This window comes from Cupressus sempervirens, chromosome 3 (genome assembly GCF_028749045.1).
Source record: "Cupressus sempervirens isolate cs-2001-9-10 chromosome 3, ASM2874904v1, whole genome shotgun sequence".
NCBI lineage: Eukaryota > Viridiplantae > Streptophyta > Pinopsida > Cupressales > Cupressaceae > Cupressus > Cupressus sempervirens.
The window spans coordinates 589,173,620-589,196,996 of record NC_143120.1 but is presented as its reverse complement, the minus strand read 5'-3'; the positions used below and the strand labels follow the sequence as shown (position 1 = coordinate 589,196,996).

The 23,377-nt window shown below is 36.1% G+C and overlaps 1 protein-coding gene across 2 annotated transcripts in view; it reads right to left on the bottom strand.

Moving 5' to 3' along the window:
• Positions 1 to 12,393, bottom strand: part of LOC149568043 (regulatory protein RecX family protein) — a 141,362-nt gene extending 128,969 nt beyond the window's left edge. The window contains exon 1 of one of the 2 annotated variants that reach the window (XM_089821050.1): positions 12,071 to 12,393. In XM_089821050.1, the coding sequence (XP_089677176.1) occupies positions 12,071 to 12,129 (59 nt within the window). In that variant the 5' untranslated portion in view covers positions 12,130 to 12,393. Of the gene's footprint in view, positions 1 to 11,295; positions 11,431 to 12,070 lie in introns of those variants that run through there. The other variant, XM_089821051.1, reaches the window with a different exon arrangement.
• Positions 12,394 to 23,377: the final 10,984 nt, after the last annotated feature.

Below are 23,377 nucleotides of genomic sequence, written 5' to 3'. Positions count from 1 at the left end.
TGTATTACCATCTCAAATTCATGAAAAATAGTTAGAATTTCCTACTTTTGGAAGTCTTTGTGCCCCAATGGTAGAGGTTATTCTTATAGAATAGGTTAAAACAGGACTTAGAGCCAAATTGGTACACTTTCAGCTAGCCTTTGAGTTAGTGTTAGTTTATCAGTATCATTGTTTTTCAGCTATTAGATATAAGTGCGGTTAGAAATTTAATTGTACCCATTACTCGCTCCGCAGGTAAGTGGATTTTTCCCTAAAAGCTAACAAGAAAATATATTGGTAACACCCCTTACAAAATCTCTCAACTTCTTGCTTACCTTGAGTTGATCCAAAGAGCAGTGAAAAGGGGGAGTCTTCCCTTTAAGGTAAGAGAGACTCTGTCTCACACACTATGGTTGGTCATTCTATTTTGTGATTGAATTTCACCCAAAATAGTCGATTGCAAAATATCCACCCAACATCATGATTGCTTGCTAGAGAATTTCCATTTAGTACTCTACCAAATTTTACTTCACCAATATGATAGATGGGCTCGCTAATATCAATGCCCAACTTATTACAACATTACTCCCAACTTAGCAAAAAAATATATTAATGTCCTCTGTGAGAATATTGGGTGATTAATTTATCTGTTTCTTATTTTAACGACATTAATCTATAATGTATAGTCATTAATAAATTTTAATATCTCAAATCCTTAGTAATCTGCTCAATACACATTCTTGGTCCCACAGTCAATTGAGAAAACTTATAACAATTTCTTAGCCTTTAAATATAATTCATGCAAATCTCTGCAGCAACAATACTCTTTCGACTTAGAATCTCATATATACTTGTTTTTCTTTTAAACACAACTTGCATCTTTTAAAATAGCAGTTCATTTGTACACACAGCTCTTGCTGCCATCTCTATCTTTTTAACCAAAAAAACGTTTGAATTGCTCTATATCTTGACGTTTCTTCTCAATCAACCAATCCTTTTGTTGTATAACTTTTGGGCATCTCTCCGACTTTGAGTCTTGCTAAATAATCTTATATCAAGCATTATCAACCACATTAATTGTGGACAACCAACATCAAAAAATTTCGACCACATAGGAATTGTGGACAACCACCTCTATTCCTTGATGAATATTCCTCACTTAAATGGCCACATATTATTTCCTTCAATGCTCATGTAATAATTCTGATTCCAATGTCTGATTATTTTATTCTATTTGCAGCCTACTCTGATACCATGTTAAGTAACAAGGATCATTTCTGCAAATGTAATAATCGTCATCGTATTGATGTGTTCCAAAAGCAAATCTAAATGACTTATAAATATGAGATGAGACATGTCTCTATGGTTAATCATCATTAAAAAATATATTAACAATAACATATATATATGATTATATCTATATATATAAAAAATAAAATTATATATATGTATGTATGTATGTATGTCTCTCTCTCTCTCTCTCTCTCTCTCTCTCTCTATATATATATATATATATATAATGTATAATATTATATTATATATATTATAAAATATATATAAGTACATATAAGAGTATATTCTAAATCATGATTTACCAATAACCATAAAAGATTTATCTCCAAGTCAGTTCAATCCGACCGAAGCTACAACCTTAACAAATTGTACCTCACACATAAGTTTAGTCGTCCCTATTCCAACAACAAAAGACATTTTCTTAGTTGCTTTCAAATATTCAATTGAATTATATTTATTTTTGAGATCTTGTTTTCCTCAATAATGTGTTGTATGAACCCATTAATGGGTTTTTCAGGGTTAATCCTCATGACAGTGTTAAAGAAATGGTTCAGTGGAAACTGTTGGATCTAGGATGGATCAAAATCAACTTCCATGGTGCATCAAAAGGAACTCTAGGACGTTTGGGAATTGGTGCAGTTGCTAAAAGTGAAGATGGCAATATTTTGGCAATGGTAGCAAAAAGGGTGACAAATGGAGTGAACAACCAAGCTGAATGCTTGCTAGCAGTTGAAGCTTCATTGATTGGTCTGAAGCTAGAGGCCCACAAGATTCATTTGGAAGGGGATTCACAATTGGTTGTCAATGGTATAACTAAAGGAAGAATGGAAACTTGGTATATGAACAAGCATATAAGGCAGATTCAATGTTTGTTGGAAAACCTAAATGATTTCAGAATTTTGCATGGGTTGAGGGAGGCTAATGGTGTTGCAGACAAACTACCAAAGTTAGGTGCAAATGCCCCTTTAGAGGACAACTTCGTACTTTTTGAAGATTTCAAGGATATCATCCCGAGTGACCTCAATTTACCAAGGTATTAAAAGCCCGCTGGTACACACCCCATATTCAAGTGGAGGCAAGATTGACAAAGGATGGGTGATTCCATGCTTTTGGCATCTATGAAGTTTTTAGGCAAATCGGCACAATGATGGAAGCAATCATTGGAAAGAAACCCTTCTCGAGGCTTTGGTGGATTGTTTTTTAAATCTGTCGAAGTTGCTTTCCTTGCATCAACAGAAGCAGAGTGGGTTGGGTTTCTAGCAGAGTATAGGCATTTCAAACACAGTTCCGAAAATTGCCATAAAATCGCGTGAATTGCGATAAGATTTATCCACCCCGATTTTTTTGGCATCATGAATTGCTGGCAACGATTTTTTGGTATGAATCGCCTGAATCACCAATTTAGGCGATTCATGCCAAAAATCGTCTAAATCTGCCCTTGTGAATCGGCAATCAAAGTGTATATTGATTAATATTGATGGTATTTGCAATATGGTGTATAGTACACATGACAATTGGGGTTCACGATACATTGATTGATGTTCACACGTAAAACTTTATGTTTTAAACTGCACCAGGTTAGTAGACTGGATGGTGCTTACTCTTGTCCCCAAAATTTGCATGTGTATATATATGCCTTTGACCTAAAACTCATGAGTAGTAGTTATGTTTTAGTTTACCAACAAGAAACTTATTGGTAAGGCTTGCACTGCTTTGCCTATTTACTCCAGTTTTTAAAGGCTCAGTCAAGAGCTTAATCTTTTTAGTTTCACAGTTGTCGTTGGTAAATATTGTGTAGCCAACAGGATGTATGTCGTCAGTAAATATTGTGTAGCCGATAGATTGATGTCATCGATAAGTGTTATGTAGCCGAATGTTGTGATGGTTAAGTTGTTGAGTTGTTATCCTTGCCATCAAGGTTCAAATCTAATAGGGATGAGGTCCCCCATTTGTGGCCTCACTGGTTCATAGCTCCAGGTCAAAGTATTTGCCCCTCTTTAAAAATTATTATTATTATTATTATTATAAAAAAAAAAATCGATGACAGATCGAAACAGTTCAGAATGAGTAATCTATGATACCAAAGGGAAGGGAAAGGCATAAAAGGTAGTAAAACATAAGCAGTTGCCAGAAAGAGTGTGAAATTGGAAAAAAATCACAAAAAAGGTGTGTTCCATGGAGTTTTGTGTGGCTTTGAGAGTGTTAATTTGGTCTTGGCGGCGGGGGCGTTACCCCTCGACCCTGCCCTATATCGCGACAGGGAGCACACCTGGGGTGCTGCCCCAGGACCCCGCGGGGGCACTGCCCCTCGACCCCACTAGGGGCGATGCCCCCTAAACCCCCAGTCGGTGAGGTTATCAGTCGTGGGAGGTGTGACCAGTTAATGAGACCTGGAGCTGATGCAAGCATAGTGTACCAAAGGTAAAGAAAGCACCAAAGCAAGCCTTTCGAAAGGGGTGATACACTTTGAGGCACTTGGAGTAGGGGTTGGACGTGAAGCTGTCTTGGTGGATGCATAGAGAGTTCGAAAGGAGCTGATCATCCAGTCGAAGGCAATTCAGCGACACTTGGCTCAGGGTACCCAGGAGTTGGAAGTAGAGAAAGCAACATAGGTGGCTATCAAGGTCAGCTTGATTAAGGGGCAGTATTGTGTTAGCAGAGGCTACAGATGCAATGTGGTTTGGAGACCAGTTTGGTGCAGGCACTTTGATTTCTATTTACTTCAGGTAGCCTACAATTTATATTTTACATAGCATAGTTACGTATATGATGGATTTTATGTTTCATGTTTATGTATGTTAAGTTTTAACTTCTATTTGATGATGTTATAGTGTGTTTAAGTTATTTTCAATAAAGGGTGCATGAAATAAGTTTTAAATTGTTAAAATCTCTAAATTTAAAGGGTTTTTTCAAATTTGCCAATTCATCGCTGATTCATGGGCGATTCATGGCCAATTCACGATTCAATTCGGCCTTGCCAATTCCAATTCTCGTTACTTTGATTTCAAATATGGAAGCTTATTTCTTGCTGAGCACAATAGGTCAAATCCCCCCTTTCGGAAGTTCGATAACAATGAAATGGTTGTGGAATGTTTTCAAGCTCAATGATGAGCTTTTTTGGGATGCTCTGAAGTTGTTATTTGGTGGGGATTACCTAGTGTCTGATTGGAGGCCCTTATCGAATCTTGACATCTCCTCTTTGTTTCTAGCATTAGCCTTAATGGTAGCCGATTCCAAACTAGAAGTTTTAAACGTGGCAAGAGATTGTTTGGAGCCAAAATGGGGTGTCGGTCTGGAAAATGTTGTGTAGGGCTGAAATAGGGGTCAGTCTTCATATGGGGCAGCGGCCATGGATGTTGATCAGTGGTGGCATGGACGAGTTGCAGCCCCTATTGGATTGGACTTCTAGTGCTCCAACAAAGGTACGCCTCCCAGTAGCTCGTATAGGATGGTGCAAATTGGGTTTTTTCCTTCAATCCCGTGCATAGGCATGTGCCTTGGTAGGTGAAGGAGTTCCAAAGAAGCAAAAAAAATCGGAGAAGTCTTCAGCACCATTGAGTGAGGATGGACACCCGCTGGTTCTAAGGCAGATCCGAGTGAAACAACACGAGGTGGGTGTGCAAGGAGATGGTGGGTCTAGCTCGGGCAGTGCTAGTATGGCTGGGGGTGTGGATATCTCATTGCTGGCTGATTGTAATTTGGAGGGTTGTGGCACGGCCTGGAGAGGTGGTAGCTCTGCATCTGGTGTGAGGGATAATGAGGGAATTCAGAACTCCCATGAAGTGGCTGCTGCCTGGTTCAAGTAATTCTATTGTTGATCCATTCTGATGTTTTTGTATATGGGGATAGTTTTTTGGCTTGTGATAATGTATCGATGTATACTCCTTACTCGAGTTTGGTTTGGGTGGTGATTGTAGGTAGTTTGATGGCATTGCCATGGTCTCAGATAGACCAGATTTTGATATGTACTTTTTCACTTTCTATTAATACAATCTAGTGCATTACTGCTCAAAAAAAAAATAATGTGTTGTCTGCAAGTAGTCCAGCAAGCTAGTTTCCCATGCTTAGGCTTTTATCTTGTTAAATCATACCACCAATCTCTGTGCGATAGCTTGTAGACCTGTCATTTCATATGTTCATGTATATGTTTGGCTTCTCACACCCTATATAACAGATGTGTTTTTGTACAATCATCTTTCAATTAAAAGTCCATCAACATAATATTTAATAGGTTTTTGTCAACGTTTTGAGGGAAGCATCTACCCAGCCAACAGATTGGGTATTATTTTATTATTTAATATTAATTTAATTTAATAAATTCACTGCTTTGTAAATCTATAAGAATTAATAAATTGCAATATTCAAACATTCAATCTCTTGCATAGCCAAATCATGTTTTGAGCTGGTTGTGTTGAAATGGACTAAAGATTATTATTCATTCTGACTTTCCAAGTCCCAACAAAGATTTAAATCACATGACATACTCCTACTAAGCCCTACTTCTTGTACTGCTCCAACACTAGAAGAACTAGCAATGTGTTTTACATTCTTTTTGTCTATACTTCCCCACACATGTCCTAGTAGTGTGTTACCCGGATATTTTACTACGATAGTTAAATTAATTCTAGAGAGAGAGAAATAGAGGTTAATTCCAAACTATTCAAAACTACCTCTCTCTACGTACTTTTCTCTCTCCCCGTAACAAAACTACCTCTCTACGTACTTTTCTCTCCCTGTACTAAAACCTTCTCTCCCTATGTACTAAAAGTTTTCTCTCACCACATTCTCAAAGCATCTCTCTCTATGTACTAATTTTTTTTATCTCTCTACATACTAACATTTACTCTTCTTTCTATCAACCTCAACTTTTTGAGAGTTATGGTTAGAAAGTTAGAGTTTGAGAGTTACGGTTAGAAAGTTAGAGTTTGAGAGTTATAATTAGAAAGTTAGAGTTTGAGAGTTAGAGTTGTAAAAGTTTGAGTTGGTTACAAACTATCTTCATAGTAGTCCAAACTCTAACTTTTTGAGTGGTTATGAACCCAAAAAGTTGGTTATGCTAGAATAGATTATAAATTTTTGAATCTCATTGTAATAAGGGACTTTTTGGAATTTGGAATGAGGGAACACTTATGTTTTCGATGGTAAGACAATTTTTGGAAAGTATGTACAGAGGTTGTCTTTGTAATTAGTTTCTTCTTATGTTCTTGGTGCAAGGAAATAAAAGAACGTGCCTTTCGTATTCTCTTTTCTTCAAAGTCTGAATTGTTTGGGTGTTGATCCTAGTTGTAATTAATGTCTTCACGATATGTTGTAGATGTTAGTGAATGATCAAATCATCACTGAGCTGATGCTAGCCTTCAAGCGTAGTTCTTGATCGTTCTTATTAGCAGTTTAAGTTATTCAAGAAAGCTTTGAAGTCATTTGGTGCATTCGTCGTCAGTAGCTTTCTCTTTAACCTTTAAAGTTTGAATACATTTATTGAAAAATCAAATACATCCATCATATGAGGGAGCTGCCCCTCTCAAATGTAGAGGAAGGTTGTAATCTAATAGTGATTGTTTGCAATCTCTCCAACTGTTGGCACAACTATCACTGTTCACAAGGCGAACAGGGTCATTTCTTAAAGGTAATTTTATAGTGACAAATCTGTTTACCAACAGATTTTTGGCGACTCTGCTAGGGATTCGAACAAGAAAGATTATCCAGTCGCCTGTAATGAAGCAAGATGGTATTGCCGCATGAGAATGTGTTTCTGGTTCTGCAACCAAATCTTGGTTTCCAAGACACACAAGAAGACATTATTTCAGATTTGAACACTCTAGCCTGGAGGTCTAGACAAAGTGCTCAACAATATCATCAAGTGAACCGGGTTCTAGAAGAAGAAGAAGAAGAATTCGGCAAAATCTTGCGAAGAGCTCCTATTAGTCAAAACATTGTGGTGATAAAAGAATAGTTGTTATTCCAAGAAGAAACATGCAAAATCTTGGCCAAGTCCAAGACCAAGTGAACAATAACCAGTAACATGGTTGATAAAAGGTACCTTCCCTTGAATGAAGGTTGGTGACTCTATTTAGAAGATTGAATATTAGCGACCCTATCTGAGGTTTGAATTCAAAACATGGTTTGGTACAAACGGAAAGTTGAAAGTGAGAGTGATAGCTACAGTGATGATGAATACTTTTCATATCCCAAGAAACAGATTCCTGATGAGCCTCTTCAAGTTGAATTCTTGAAGAATTTCTATGGCGACAAGAGGCCGGATCCTAGAATGGTTCATCCCTGCTTGCTGCAAAGTTTTCTAAAGATCAAAGGAGATGATGGAAAAGATTATGGGTTTCTTTCTCATGATCACGATTCTTTATTTGAAAAAGGTTCAACATATAAAGATAAAGGCCTTTTTGAAAAATGCCTTTCATCTAAATCAAAAATGAAGAATAATGAGAATGTCTCTCTTTCACCTGTCTCTCAAAAAAATCAAATTGTCATCAATCCTAAGCAAGGTAGCTTCTTGAAGAGTTTTTATGGTGGGCGGAAACTAGATCAAAAAAAATTCGTCTGTCTTTGCTCCAAACCTTGCAAAAGATAGATGAAGAAGATCGTAAAGATGATCAGTTTTTCTCTCACAAACCAAAATCATTTCAAAAAGAATTTCCACATGCAATTATAAGGAAGACTTTGATCAGAAAAATGATTCATGTGAATCGAAGATGGATGATGGTGGTCAAAACAATGTCCCAGCACTTGCACCTATTTCTCATCAAAATCATACTTCCATTGATCCCAATCGGACTGAATTTTTAACAAGCTCCTATGGCAATGCACGCCTAGTCGTAACAATGTACATCCTTCTTTACTCCAAACACTGCAAGAACTTGAGAAAGAAGACCCATGCAAGAATTATTTTCTTGATAAGAGAACATCACCCGATCCAAATGTCTCATCTAAATCTCCATGCATAAAAGAAGACGTGGATTCTATGTCGAATCAAGGAGATGGTCGAGAAATGGAGTCTATAAGAGAAGAAAGGTTTGCTAATGTATCAAGGCATCACTATGAAAATTTCAAAATCCAAGATAAAGTATTCAATCATCTCGATCCTAATGGGAAAGAAAAAGAAATATCAAAATCTCAAGAAACTACACTACATATGATTGAAGATGAGGGAAATGTGGATCAAAGTGAATTTCATACTCGGTACCTCAATGCTTCAAATGATGACTTCCTATGTGGAGAAGACCTTCCTATTCATCCTTCCATGATCATTCAAGGTGATGAATCTATTGACAACATCAATACTTCAGATGTTATGGCAATAACTGAAACCACTACCATTGATGAAGATAAAGGCACAAATGAACCTCTACAAATATCTACTTTCCTTGTGGAAATGGAGATATTTACATTTGATGGCATTGATGAACTTGTGATTAAAAGATCAGTTAATGAAAGAGCCAAAAATCAGCTTCAAGAAAAAGAAGATGAATCATCTAGCCTTCATTCTTTATCATGCATGCAACAAGAATAACAACTTTTCGCATTTCATGAAAGATGTCTTGGAGAAGAATCAATGATTCAAAAAGACATAGATATCATTGAACATATTGAAATGAAAGCTATATGGATATGACGACAAGTTCCTCTAATCCAATGGAAATGCAATTGAAATCCTATGGATTATTCAAAGGTCAAAGAAATCCTCTTTTTGAGTCCTCTCACCAAATAGGAAATCCTATGTCAAAGAGCTTCTATGAGAAGAATAACCATGATAAAAGAAGTAATGAGATAGTGGGGAATCTTATGGAGGAATTTGATGAAGGAAGCTCTTGTGCTGTATTTACTCCAAGCCTGTGCTCAAAATCCTTGAATAGTAATTTCATCTATGAAGAAATGTTTACTTTAGTCCTTTATTCTTAGAGGGAGGCAATTCTATTGATGATTCTCAAGTTGGTATTCAAAGACAAGGTTCAATGGTTATAACTCCACAAGTTGCTTCACATCACAGATTATATGAAGGCAATCTTATACGAGGTTTGATATCTTCTTGTCTTAACCATCAGAAGTCCCTTCAGATAGAGAATTTTGATATTGATGGAAGGGAACTTGAAGTTAAGACCAACAATGTTGAAGATAGTATCAATGTAACTCAGAAGGGCCTAAAGATTCAAAATGATCTTTTGGAAGAAAAAGAAGAAGAAATGGATCATGGGAAGATTCAATCTAACACAAATGTGTATCTAGGTTGGAATAATTTTATAGAAGATTCAACCACAATCTTGCCAATGAGAGAAAAAGAGTACCTGGTGTCAAAAATCAGCTCAGGATTTCATGATGACCAATCTTTAGAAATTCAAGTAGAGGGCTTGCTAAGTAGAGGAGAAGATCAGAGATGCATTCAAAAACTTGAGAATCTTATACTTCAATTCTTTGAAAATGAAGTCATCAACGACATGCCACAGGAAGCAGAGCTGATTTTGAAGTCTGAGATTTTTTATGAAGCCTAGTTATTTGGATGTGTCCCTTTCTCTAGAGAGGTGGAGCATGCTAAGAATCTCAGAATTGGAATTCCAGGAGCCATCTTATATTTGAGTCCACATGAATCTGAAAGTTACCACATGTCAGCATGCCATGGTATTTATTTTCCCCAACCAGTGAATGGATTTGTGTGATTATACAAAGTCACTGGAGGTAGGGGTACCTGCCTTGTACATAGTCTAGTTAGGAGTTTTTGTTGTGTCTTTCCCTCCCTTCTGTTTGGCTCAATTTTGGCGTGCTCGGTCCCTTTTCATGTATTTACCCCCTTTTCGGGTGACTCTATAGCCCTTGTAATAAAGCACTGCTTTTTCTTAACTTTGAGTTCATTCAGCATCCTACACAGTCCTTGTCCCTAGATAGAGCCAATTGTTACCCAAATATTTTACTACGAGAGTTAGTTAAATTAATTCCAGAGAGAGAGAGAGAGAGAGGTTAATTCCAGACTATTCAAAACTACCTCTCTCTATGTACTTTTCTCTCTCCTCGTACTAAAACCTTCTCTCTCCCCATACTAAAACTACCTCTCTCTACATACTTTTCCTCTCTCCCCGTACTAAAACCTTCTCTCTCCCCATACTAAAACCTTCTCTCTATGTACTAAAAGTTTTCACTCACCACATACTCAAACCATCTCTCTACATACTAAATTTTTTCTCTCTCTATGTACTAACATTTACTCTCTTTCTATGAACCTTAACTTTTTGAGAGTTACGGTTAGAAAGTTAGAGTTTGAGAGTTTGAGTTGTAAAAGTTGGTTACGAACTATCTTCACAGTAGTCCAAAACTTTTTTGAGTGGTTATGAACCTGAAAAAGTTGGTTATACTAGAAGAGATTATAAATTTATGAATTTCATTGTAATAAGGAACTTTTTGAAATTTGGAATAAGGGAACACTTATGTTTTCGATGATAAGACAATTTTTGTAAAGTATGTATAGAGTTTGTCTTTGTAATTAGTTTCTTCTTATGTTCTTGGTGCAAGGAAATAAAGAAACGTGAATTTCGTATTCTCTTTTCTTCAAAGTCTGAACTGTTTGGGTGTTTGATTGTAGTTGTAATTAATGTCTTCACGGTATGGTGTATATGTTAGTGAATGATCAAATCATCACTGTGTTAATGTTAGCCTTCAAGCATAGTTCTTGATCGTTCTTATTAGCGGTTTAAGTTATTCAAGAAAGCTTTGAAGTCATTTGGTGCATTTGTCGTCAGTAGCTTTCTCTTTAACCTTTAAAGTTTGAATACATTTATTGAAAAATCAAATACATCCATCATACGAGGGAGCTGGCCCTCTCAAATGCAGAGGAAGGTTGTAATCTGAGAGTGATCGTTTGCAATCTCTCCAACTGTTGGCACAACTGTCACTGTTCACAGGGCGAACAGGGTCATTTCTTAAAGGTAATTTTACAGTGACAAATCTGTTTACCAACATGGTGATAACTGATAAGGAATGTAGTTGAAATATTGTTGGAGTTTCTGAAAGAGATCAACATACATGATATGAGATTATTGTTGGCATTGGCCCCCTCACGTTGAGCTTCTTGACCTGCTTTGTTCGAACAGTCCAGTGATCTCTCGACAAAAGCGTAAACAGATAAGTAAACCTAGACGCTATAAAATCCTGTTATTTTCCCAAAGCCTGTCTGATTAGTGCGCAACTATTGTCCTCCCGGTAAATTAAAATTGCGAATGCCAGTGCTGTTTATATTACTCTGTTGCTAAACTGTTTTTTACAAAGATGCTTAAAGTTCTTATTTCAAAATTATATGATAAAGGAGTCAAAGTGTCAAAGTTAGTAACAGTAAACATAAAGTTCACTCTCGAAACGAATAGAATACATTGCCCCCGATTTACTCTTTGTGCACTTACCATAATTTTGGCTCGGGACCCCATAGACAAGTTTGTTGTACGTATTTAATTCATTTAAATAAGTTAAATGATGGGCATTTAAAATCTCTACAGTAGTATTTTTATTTTTTATTGCGCATACATGCAATCCGTAGTTAAGTACTAAATATTTGTGCTCTGTTTAATGGAAAACTTTTGCCCATGCTAGAAACCAAGCATTGAGCAATGAAGTTCACTAGATGAGATGAAATTGTTCTGTGTATTGTTGATAACTCTGAAATCGTTTTGTTTATTGTTGCGACCTCTGTTGTAAACTAGCATAGGGATTGAGATTTCAGTCTGCAATTTAATGGTAAACATAAAAGAACTATACGTTTCAAAAGTTTTTACGGTGCGTTTAAAGGGCTTTCAGAAAAACTTACAGATAAATAGAATCGGCGAATGCTGACAGTCGCAAACGTGGTATGGCAGTAGCACCCATTGTCCTCTTCGTATTACCACACCATCACATGTCGCAGTGGTGAAATTTGCTCATCTAGACCAATTTCCATTTAATCTTGAGCCCATTTAGAGGGAATGGCGTAATGCAATTGCTATGCGGATAAATGGTCTACTCCTTTGTCTCAGTCGGAGCTGAAGTGCCTGAAATCCTTCTTTAAATGCTTTTTAAATCTTTATACACCTGATTTGGTCCGAGTTGGCCCAGGAGAAGAGCACTGCTTATATTCATGTTCTAGTTATTTGTGGACATCTTAAAAATTTGTTCAATCATTCATTAATTGAAAAGTCTCTTATAAATTTATATCTGTCAATAGCTGTCTAAATTTTGGAAAACAAAAAGTAATTTTTTTATTTTATTTTTTTTGGTGGGTGGAATTGAACATTTATTACTATAAAGATTTGATCATATATTATGGAATATTTTAGTAAAGTTTATTAAGTTTAGATTATGTATACCAAACAATTATAAAGGTTACATTAAGTATTTAATTAAAAAGGATCAAAATAACATTAAATAGAATAAGATTAATCATATTCTTTTTATTCTTATTCTTTATGTCATCTTTATGATTTTTATCTTCTAGAACTTCATTTATTGTTCTTTTGTCTACATCATCAAGCTTTAAGATGATATTACTTATTTGATAAAGTCATAGTTGTATAAGGCTTCGATGTGTGAGGAGATCCTTTCCCACCTTGAATTATTAAAGTTCTAAAGTGTCCCTTCATGTCTCTTATTCATTCATCTCTCATTATTTGTCATTTATGTTCCTTACAATATTTAGTTTTGAAGTCTAGATATTAGTGCTGAAATTTGTTGTCAATCTTTCAAGTCGTGTGAATATGTGATAATGTCTCTTCAATAATCTGTGTAAACCTAAATTCTAGTAGTTTCAAGATTAGTGTTACATGTTCAACAATTAAAATAATAGTGAGGTGACAAAAAGACTTAATAAGGATTCTCTCATTGCCTTGGCAATAAGCTCAACTCTCAATCTCCACAAAAACTACGAGACTTCAATAGACAAAAATTAACCAGAACAAATTCATACTCTTGTTCAAACCTTTGACATAACCAAACAAATAGTTAAACCAAAAATATTCATCATCTTCATTCTAATCAATCAAGTTCCCAATACAGACCTCAAATTGTAATAGCAAAGTTACATTGGAAGAAAATATGAGGGATGTCTCCATGTAGACCATAGAACAAACATGACATCTAATTATTATTGATTACAATCTTTTGCAACATCTTTTGTCACCTAAAGGAGGCATTTTAGCTTCTCATTACCATTAACCCAATCCTTATTATCCATATCGACATTTCAGACATTATTAAGATGACTAAACATAGAGAAACAATGGATTAGGACCCTGTACAAAGAGTGAGCTTTAAATTCTAAATGGTGGGATCCATCCAATTGTTTTGTATTCCAATAATCATCACCATTATCCATTATTTTTACAAGTATTTTTAAAGTGCTAAGAGACTACATCATCCCAAAATATGTTATTTCTTATTATTATCCAAATTAAATTTTGTTTGCATTAGTTCCCAAATTCTAATGTAGTTGTTTTGATATACATATTTAACTTTAAAAAATTAGCATCATTTGAGACTTTTCATGAACATCCTTGTAGTAAAGTTGATGGTTTGTCTTTATGTTTTACATTCCACCGTATTGATAAACAAGTTTGCCACTACAATATTGTTCATAGAATTGACCCTGTTTGCCTATGGCCAATGACAATTGTTCCAATAATTGGATAGAGTACAAACTGATCAATATCAAATTGTAATCTTTCTCTACATTTGAGATGGGCATCTCCCTCGTTTTATAGGGATAATTAGTAGTTTTGTGTACTTTTCACCTTAAAGTACATAAAGGAGACAAAATAACGCTAAATTAGATAATACCATAAACCTTGACTATAGACATATCAATACTAGATGAGATTCACAAATGAAATTATGACAAAATAAGAATAAGTAGCCTTGACATATGATAAGATAAGTTGTTCTATTACATCCATATCAAGATAATAGGAAATGAATGCATTTTTTCATACCAATTAAATAAATGAGAGATTGTTGGATTTTATCGATACATAAAGAGATCACCAATTTGACATATGGAAAAATAGTAATAATAACTCATGAATACATCTAAGACTGTACTACTAAATGCATTCTTGATTATCTCTTTGAAGACTTACAAAAAATTAGTAATAACAACTTATAAATACATGTGAGACACACGGCTAAATGCATTTTGAAAATATAAAAGTCCAAAGACTCATTTGTACACAATGAAAAGTCAAAAATCTATTTTCATATTTCTCCATAATATCCCCTTTGTGTAAACAGTTCATCCCCTTTACAATGAAAAAGCCTTGCATTTAGAGACATATATTGATAACTAACCCATAACCACTTCAACTAACCTTATATTCTCAGATTAGAAACTACCTCCCTTTTTCCCAAAAAGTGTTAGTTAAAAACCTCTCAAATTTTGTACAAAAAATGTTCATTATCTAACTTTATTAACCATAAGTGGAATTAGATGCTAATAAAAAAAAGATAATTAGCAACTTAAAAAATATTGAAAAGGTCAAATTGAATTAGCTGAGGTGGCCTCGTATCTTCATATGCTTCATCTTTGATACTTTCTAAAGATATCTTACCATCAATTCCTTGTTTGCACTAAAAGCGTAGCTATATATTGAAATCTTTGTTTTTCTTTGGAACAATGCACAAATGAATTCCATTCATGTTTATTCAAGGAAAGTTATGGACTTGTGTCATTCATTAAGCTTGATAGAAAAATATCTCAAATACTCCATAATTCTCACAACTCATTTGCATCACTTGGTTTCATTAAAATCTTCAAAAATATGAAGTCTATTTGAATTCTTCTTCAACAAAAGTATTTTTGCGAGGACCTTTTCCTTGTTTTTAGTGTGTAACAAGCTTGAATTAATACATTAGCTATGTGAGGTGTTAGGTCAACATCTCTTCTACCACATTTTTGTCCATTATATCCCATTATTGATATATGGTATAACTCTATATGTTAGGAAAGAAACAGTGTAAAATGCCTTATGAATGCCAAATTTACAGGGAAATAAGCAACAATTATTTTATTTTAAAAAAAAAATTGATCCGTAAACGATCGAAGCCTTGTATTATATTGAATAAAATAAAATTGAATTTATGAAATTTTTCATTCAAACAAGCACTAGTAGGAAAGAACGAAGCAAGAAAACCTTTAGTCTTGCCTAGGACCGAAATCCTATATTATATAGTTTAAAAGGGGCATACCCCAATTTATATGAAACTTCATACAGGTTTATACAAAATTTGATCAAGCAATTAATAAAAAATAGACTTCCTTTGGAAAAGGGAACATAAATCTAAAGAGAGGCAAGGTTTTGAACAAAATTTAGCAAGGATCCTGCCATGAAGAATTGATCCACCAACCATTTGCATGAAAAAATACAACTTAACTATCTTCCAATATGGGATTAGTACCAAATCAATGTGATCATAAAAAATGGGAGGAGTAAAAAGACCAATCAACATACTGAGAGACTCTTCATACAATAAGAATCATAAATTGTACCAATGGAGTTAATCAGAAGAGTTTTATAATATGCTTTATGTGAATCTTTATCTAGAATCTCATCCTATTACCTATTCAGTTTATAGTTTATACTTAGAGTGGATTAGATATTCAGGTTCCTTATCTAGTTCGAATGAATAGATCAATCAATACTATATTAACTAAATTCAACAATTTTAGATGTTCATTGATTCATCTTATTCTAATCGTATACTTATGAGTTTAAGAGGAGAACTCTAAATCAGTAGCCAACTTGAATTCATTCATATTGACTAACTAAGTTTATTAAATAATCAATAGCAGGGAAATTGATAAACACCTTGCTCTGCTTAAGGCATAATGAAGTGCAAACTAAATCCATAATGACGAAGGAGAAAAAGTAGAGCACTGGTCACTGAACAATATACAAATCAGACATATAGGCCCAAATATTTATTTTAAGTACCTCACAAATACAAATCAACTTAATATTCTAAGTCTCCTTCATGAAATCAAATAAAATAAAGATCATAGATCATCATTAGTAGCTAAAAACCACCAACATTTGTTCAATAATGATTATAGTTTATAATAACAAAGATCAAACTCGGTGCCATAAGACCAGAGAGAAGAAACCAAAAGGGAATATAAGAGGCTTCAATCTAAGCTAGGGTAAGGAAACAGCTAAAGTAATTTTTAAAAAATCCATTTAAGATTCTAGCTATACATTGAGGAACCAAGTTAACATATACTATATCTTGGCCTCCTTTATGTTTAAATACAAGATAAAGCCATAGCACACAAATCTAAATTCTTTCTTACTAACTAAATCATTTATATATTTATAAAATCTTTTGTTTTTTAATATACTATATGTTTTCTTCATACTAACAATACTCTAGCTTGTTCTCAAAATGCTAGATTATATAAAAACTTTCAAACCAACTTCATAATACCTATATACTAACCATTAATATTTATACTATAATAGCTAATCTTTAAGGAACCCTGATATACAAAGCAATTCCCATGCGAGAAACAGAGGAAAAAACCAAAAAGGTTGTTCCTATGGTCATACTATACTTTTAAAATTTAACCCTAAACCTATATGAACATATTCACCCAAAGCCACCATACGACTTTTAACATTGAGCCTCCTCTTTCTTCCAACATACATTACAATGTCCTTGGCTTTATCCTCATCATCAACTATTATGTTGAACTTAATAAAATTCAATAGTATAAGTTCCAATCTACCCAAATCATCAAAATTGATATCTAGTTCTATATATGAGCAATGTTAGTATGCTAATAGAAACCAAATTTAAATAAAAGCTTCTACAAACTAAATTTTTTTTCATAAACTTCAAGATAGACTAAGATGAGCTCTAAATTGAGAATATGAGCCATTAATGGGCTCTCTCAATGAGAAGCTCTCTTGTTGAGTAGCTTTGTCTAAATAGATAGGATGTATGCTCAAGCTTTATGCTTCAAAAAGGGCTTCACATGGAGTTGGAATTTGGGTGTGAGTGTATGGTTTTGATGTAAAATGGCTTCTTAAAATGGCATTATGACTTTACTTCATGGATTGTGTTATTTTGCAAAGGGGAAGGATCCAATTTATAAGCAAGAGGCTTGAGGGTTTGAGGGTTAAGATGCAAGGATGGGGAGAAGCTCATGGAGGGCTTAGATTGCATGAGAGGAGAGCACATGGATTGTGCTTCCTTACAGCCAATCAGGGAGTGACACATGTCACAAGGTGAGAGGATGGAGGAAAGGGGAAGGATGAGTCAACAAAGGAGGCTCAAGGGATAAAATCTTCATAAAGACCCTCATAATGGCTTGTAAGAGCAATGAAAGGGCTTTGGAAGAGTCATTTATGGCCTAGTGGGCTTCATAAAGTTTTATGGTTGGGATATTTTGAGGGAGATGAGAGGAATTTTGACTTGGGCTTGATTAGGAAGGTTTCAAGCTTGCTTAGGCTTGTGAAAATGATTAGAGGATGGATTAGGATGGTTTAGGATTAGCTTAGGGATAGGCAAGTGGATGGCATTTAATGAGGGTGGGTGAAGGAGGAGATATTTGTTAACTTTGGCTTGGGTTAGTAAGTTTTAACCCATGTTTAGGGAATGTGACAAGGTTAAGAGGGGATTAGGATTAGGTTTAAAGACATCTTCTAGAAGAGTCTAGACTTTGGATGAGGATAAAGACTTTCTAGAAGAGTCTAGAACTTCCTAGGATGAGGATGAAGACTTTCTAGAAGAGTGTAGAACTTCTTAGGATGAGGATAAATTAGATTTTTAGGAAATAAATAAAGTTTTATTTATTTCAAGGGTTTGGGTTGAGGAGATATTTATTAAAACTTTTTTTAATAAACATGAGGATTAATATATAATCTTAATTAAATATTTTGAGTTGGGATTAGGGGTAGGAAATGATGGGATTAGCCTTTAATCAAAATTAAAGAAGGATTAGAAGATTTTGGAAGAGGTTAGTTGTCTTAAGGAAATTGGCCAAGCTTTGGGCAAAAAATAATTTTTAATTTATTTTGGGTTTTTTGGTCAATTTATTAATTAAATAATTAATAAATAAGGAAATAATGTTTAAATAAGATTTAAACATTTTTGGGAGGGGTTCTTTAATTAAATATTTTTAATTAAGATAAAGGGATTTAATGGCATAAAAATTAATTAATTAATTAATTAATTAATTAATGATGATGTCATCAGGGACTTTTTTCAAAAATTAAAAATATTTTATTTTCTAAAGGATTTTTAAGTGTCTACATTTTGCCCCTCTTTGATGTGATGCCGCAAGTGGCATGGCATCAAAGATAAGAAAATAAGATGCCCAAGGCTAGAGCAGAAGAGGAGAGAATGGACTGCGAGATGCCCCCTCAAGAAGGTGGCGGGGAGAGAAAGTGAGGCTCGACAACTTCTTGAAATGTACAAGAATATTGGTGAGTGGGAGGACGAAGAGTGGCTTAAGAGAAGAGGTTTAGTTAGCTCAAACTCTCACTATGGGAGAATGATAAAGGAGAATCAGAGGCACAAGAGGAAGCAAGCTTAAGATCTCAGGGATTGCAGAGGATGAAGGAGTGGAGCACTATAAAAAGGAATCCAAGATAGGGAGCTGGATGATGGGATGATAAAGCTGATGCAACAAGATTTCAAAGAGTCGGATTGGTAGAAGATGGGTTTTGGAGATCCCTAGGACTAGGATTGCGGAGCTTGAAAGATGAGGCTTGGTGGATTGATTGGATTGGTAGATCCCTAAGACTAGGATTGTGGATCCCTAAAGCTAAAAGTGCAGATTGATTCAAAGAGATACTGATGCATAAATTGGGGTAGGAGAGACAGATGTTGGATATGGATGGGGGATAATGGAGATGAAGGGAAACCATTGAAGCTTTTTTGAATAGGGGGATACTTCAAAGAGAAGTACCACCATGTAGTTGAACACTAGATTTGCTATAGGACTGTTGGTTAATTGCCAAGGTTACCAAGAACATCAAGGCCATGTCACCAACCATCCAGAGGACTGACAGACTGACTCGAAACAAACACACAAGGATTTCCCCAGCATCACACATGAAACCCGAAGGAAACAGTGTGGAATCGACACTGGGTAACCCACAAGCAAAAAAGAAACAAACGAAAGACTTGATCAAAACCGTACGCTCAGAGTGCCCCATTCGTAGCATACCATGATATGGAAGATCGTAGCAACCTTGAGGAGGGAACAAAAAGATTGCTTGGAAAAGATACTTCAAGACCCAAAAGGGAAGATTCCAAATCAAAAGAAAGTGAAAATCCAAAAGAGAACCATTTGCCAACGAGATGGGTAGGACGAGGTACTAACAGACCAAGATTAGACATGAGGAAAGCTATATCCTACAAGGATCTATCAAAGAGCACCTAAGCCGATGGATCTAGGTGAGTGATGTGCCTGGCAAGCTGAACTAAGAAGGATAACACTTTGGTGACAAGAGATCTAGCTAAAGGATGCATTGGAATAGCTAACCAAGATGTGTGATGTGTGCAAGATGTTGATCAAGGAGGAACTGACACAAAAGCTGGATAGATACAATTGTACTAAGCTAAAGAGGATGTACAAGCTAACAGACCAAGATATGTTACAAATGTACAAGGTTGTTCATGTTTGGGTTTTGTGAGATGGAAATGTTGGTGAAGGGTGGGATGTTTGCAATAGTTGATAAGCGGATAGGTAGATGGTTTGCGAAAAGCTTAAGTGAAAATGGGATTCTTTGTATGCATGTGATAGGATACAAACTAGGATACAAGCTTTGAATAAGATTTGGATATACAAGCTATGGTACAAGATTTACAAGGTATAATACAAGCTCCATTAGATTTTGGATATTTGGTTGGAACACCAAAGGAACAAGCAGGTGTGTTATGGGATGGTGGGTGGATGGATGAGGGATAGGATAGTGATAGATAATGGATTAGTCTTAGTATACAAGGTGCCTGAATTACCAAGTTTTCACCAAGGTACCTCTCCAAGGCACTTGAATTGTCAAGTTTTCACCGTTGGACGCTTATTTCTCTTTACTATTTTTTTTTTGTATTTTTCAAAAGCTGGGTATACCAAGGATCTTCAAGCATAGAACTTCTTGAGATGAATGATGTTAGTAGGATCATTCAAGAGTTATCCTTCTGGTGTAGATAGTTGATAGGCTCCGGAGCCAAAGGATGCAGTGACAACATAAGGACCAAGCCATGTAGGTTCAAACTTGCCTTTCTTTTCTTGATCTACTTGGACTTTCATGTTTTCTTTGAGGACCATGTCGCCCGGCTGAAAGTGTCGTGGAAGCACCTTCTTGTTGAAATTCCTTTTGAGACGAGTTTGATAGACTATGAGATGATCATAGGCTTGTTGTCGCTTCTCGTCTAAGAGATCTAGCTGGGTGAGCCGAGCTACTCTGTATTCTTCATCTGATATTTTCCCTTGCAAAGATATGCGCAAGGAGGGAAGTTCAACCTCGATGGGTAGTACCGCTTTGGCACCATAGACTAGGGAGTATGGAGTTGTGTCTATGGATGTACAGAAGGAGGTTCGATAGGCCCATAGGGCTAGATTTATTTGTAGGTGCCAATCGCGGTCAGAATCATTGACAACTTTCTTTAGGATTTTAAGGAGGGTTTTGTTAGTTGCCTCGGCCTGGCCATTACCTTGTGGGAAATATGGGCTAGAAAAGCGATGATGGATGCGGAGGGAAGTGCATAATTCTTCCATGTTGAGATTTTCAAAGTTACCTCCGTGGTCGGTGAAGATGGTGGATGGGATGCTAAAGCGAAAAACAATGTGGTACAAGATAAACTTAAAGACCTGAACTCCTGTAGCTGAGACTAGGGGGACTGCTTCCACCCATTTAGTGAAATAGTCTGTAGTTGTTATTATCCATTTATGTCCATCAAATGAGAGGGGTGTGATAGTTCCAACTAGATCAAGGCCCCAACAAGCGAAAGGCCAAGGTGGTGCAATAGGCTGTAGATCCTATGCTGGAGTGTGCACAAGATTTGTGTGTTGCTGACATGGGAGACACTTTTTGACAAAGTCACAAGAGTCTTCTTCAATGGTAGGCCAATAGTAGCCTGCTCTAAGGATTTGTCGCACTAGGACAATACCACTCTTGTGGGCACTGCAAAGTTCGGAGTGTACTTCTTTTAATACCATCGTGGCCTTGTTTTGGTCTAAACATCGAGAGAGAGTATCGTGATAACCCCGACGATATAAGGTATTGGCTATGATAACATAGCGCGATGATTTTTGGATGAGGTTCTGGCGTTGGGTACGTATGAGGTGAGGGGATATGATACCATTGTTAAGGTAAGCATGAATCTCATGGTACCAAGGGGATTGGGGACCAACCAAGATACAAACACGGTTTGAATCCTCATTCGCATAGGCGGGTGTGAGGAGCTGCTCGACTAAAAACTCATACCGTGTAGCTGTGTGGGTAATTTCCAAGAGCGAGCCAATAGTAGCCATAGCATCTGCTACTTTGTTCTGTATTCGAGGCACTTGTGTAAACTGAAGCTTTGTAAAATGTTGAGTTAGCTGATCAACTAGCTCTTTATAGGGTAATAGCTTTTCATCTTTGGTTTGATATTCATTTAGGGCTTGCTTGATGATGAGCTAAGAATCGCCAAAGATTTGTAACTCAATGATGTTCCATTCTGCAGCTATCTTTAATCCTGTTATGAGGGCCTCATATTCAGCTATATTGTTGGTGCTAGGGAATTGTAGCTTGAAGGCTTTTGGAATGTAATCTCCTTGAGGTGTGACCAACAATATTCCTGCCCCTGATCCATGAGATGTGTATGAGCCATCAAAATAAAGTTTCCATGGGGGTTGTTCTTCAATTAGACAGATATGCTCATCTGGAAATTCTATGATCAACGGATAAGCATCTATTAGAGGTGCATCAGCTAGGTGATCTGCTATAGCTTGCCCTTTGATTGCCTTTCTGTCCACATACTAGATGTCAAATTCGCTAAGGAGCATAACCCATTTGGCCAAACGGCCTGTTAGTGCTGTTCTGGAGAGCATATACTTGAGAGGGTCGATCTTGGAGACTAGTTGGATGGTATGACTTAGCATGTAGTGGCGAAGCTTTTGAGTTGAGAAAACAACTGCCAAACAAGCTTTTTCCATAGGAGTGTAATTGAGTTCATAACCAACTAGGGTTCTACTGATGTAGTAGATGGCTTTTTCTCTACCGTAGTCATCAAGCTATGCTAGAAGTGCCCCTAGAGAAGTAGGCATTGCTGATATGTACAAGATCAAGGGACGACCAGGAACTGGTGGAACCAAGATAGGGGATTGGTGAGATACTGCTTGAGCTGATCGAAGCTGCGCTGACATAAAGGATCCCACTTGAAGTTCTCATCCTTCTTTAGTAAATGTGAAAATGGTGTACACTTATCTGCAAGCTGGGAGATGAAGCACCGAATGGATTGAAGCTTTCCCTGAAGAGAGCGAAGCTGTCGCAGTGTCTGGAGAGGAGGCATGTCTAAGATAGCCTTGACCTTCTTAGGGTCGATCTCTATACCTCGTTTAGAAACTATAAAGCCTAGAAGCTTGCCAGATGTGACCCCAAAGACACATTTTTTGGGATTCAGCATGAGATGATATTTGGCTAACCTATCAAAGACTTTCTCCAGGTCAGCAAGATGATCCATGAAGGTATGAGACTTGATCAAGATATCATCCACATAATCCTCCAAAATGCTATGGATGAGATCATGAAAAATGGTTGTCATACCTCTTTGATAGGTAGCTCCAGCATTCTTTAGGCCAAAAGGCATCATGTTGTAGCAAAAGGTTCCCCAAGGGGTAATCAATGATGTCTTATGTTGATCATCTTCTGCAATCTTGATTTGATTATACCCAGAAAATCCATCCATAAGGGACAAAATTTCATGTCCAGTTGTAAGATCTACAATCATATCTATGTTGGGCAAGGGAAAATCATCTTTTGGACAAGCTTTGTTAAGATCTCTGAAATCAGTGCAGATTCTGATGTCACCGAAAGGTTTAGTGACGGGGACCATGTTGGAGATCCACTCCGAGTAGTCAATAGGTCGAATAACCTTA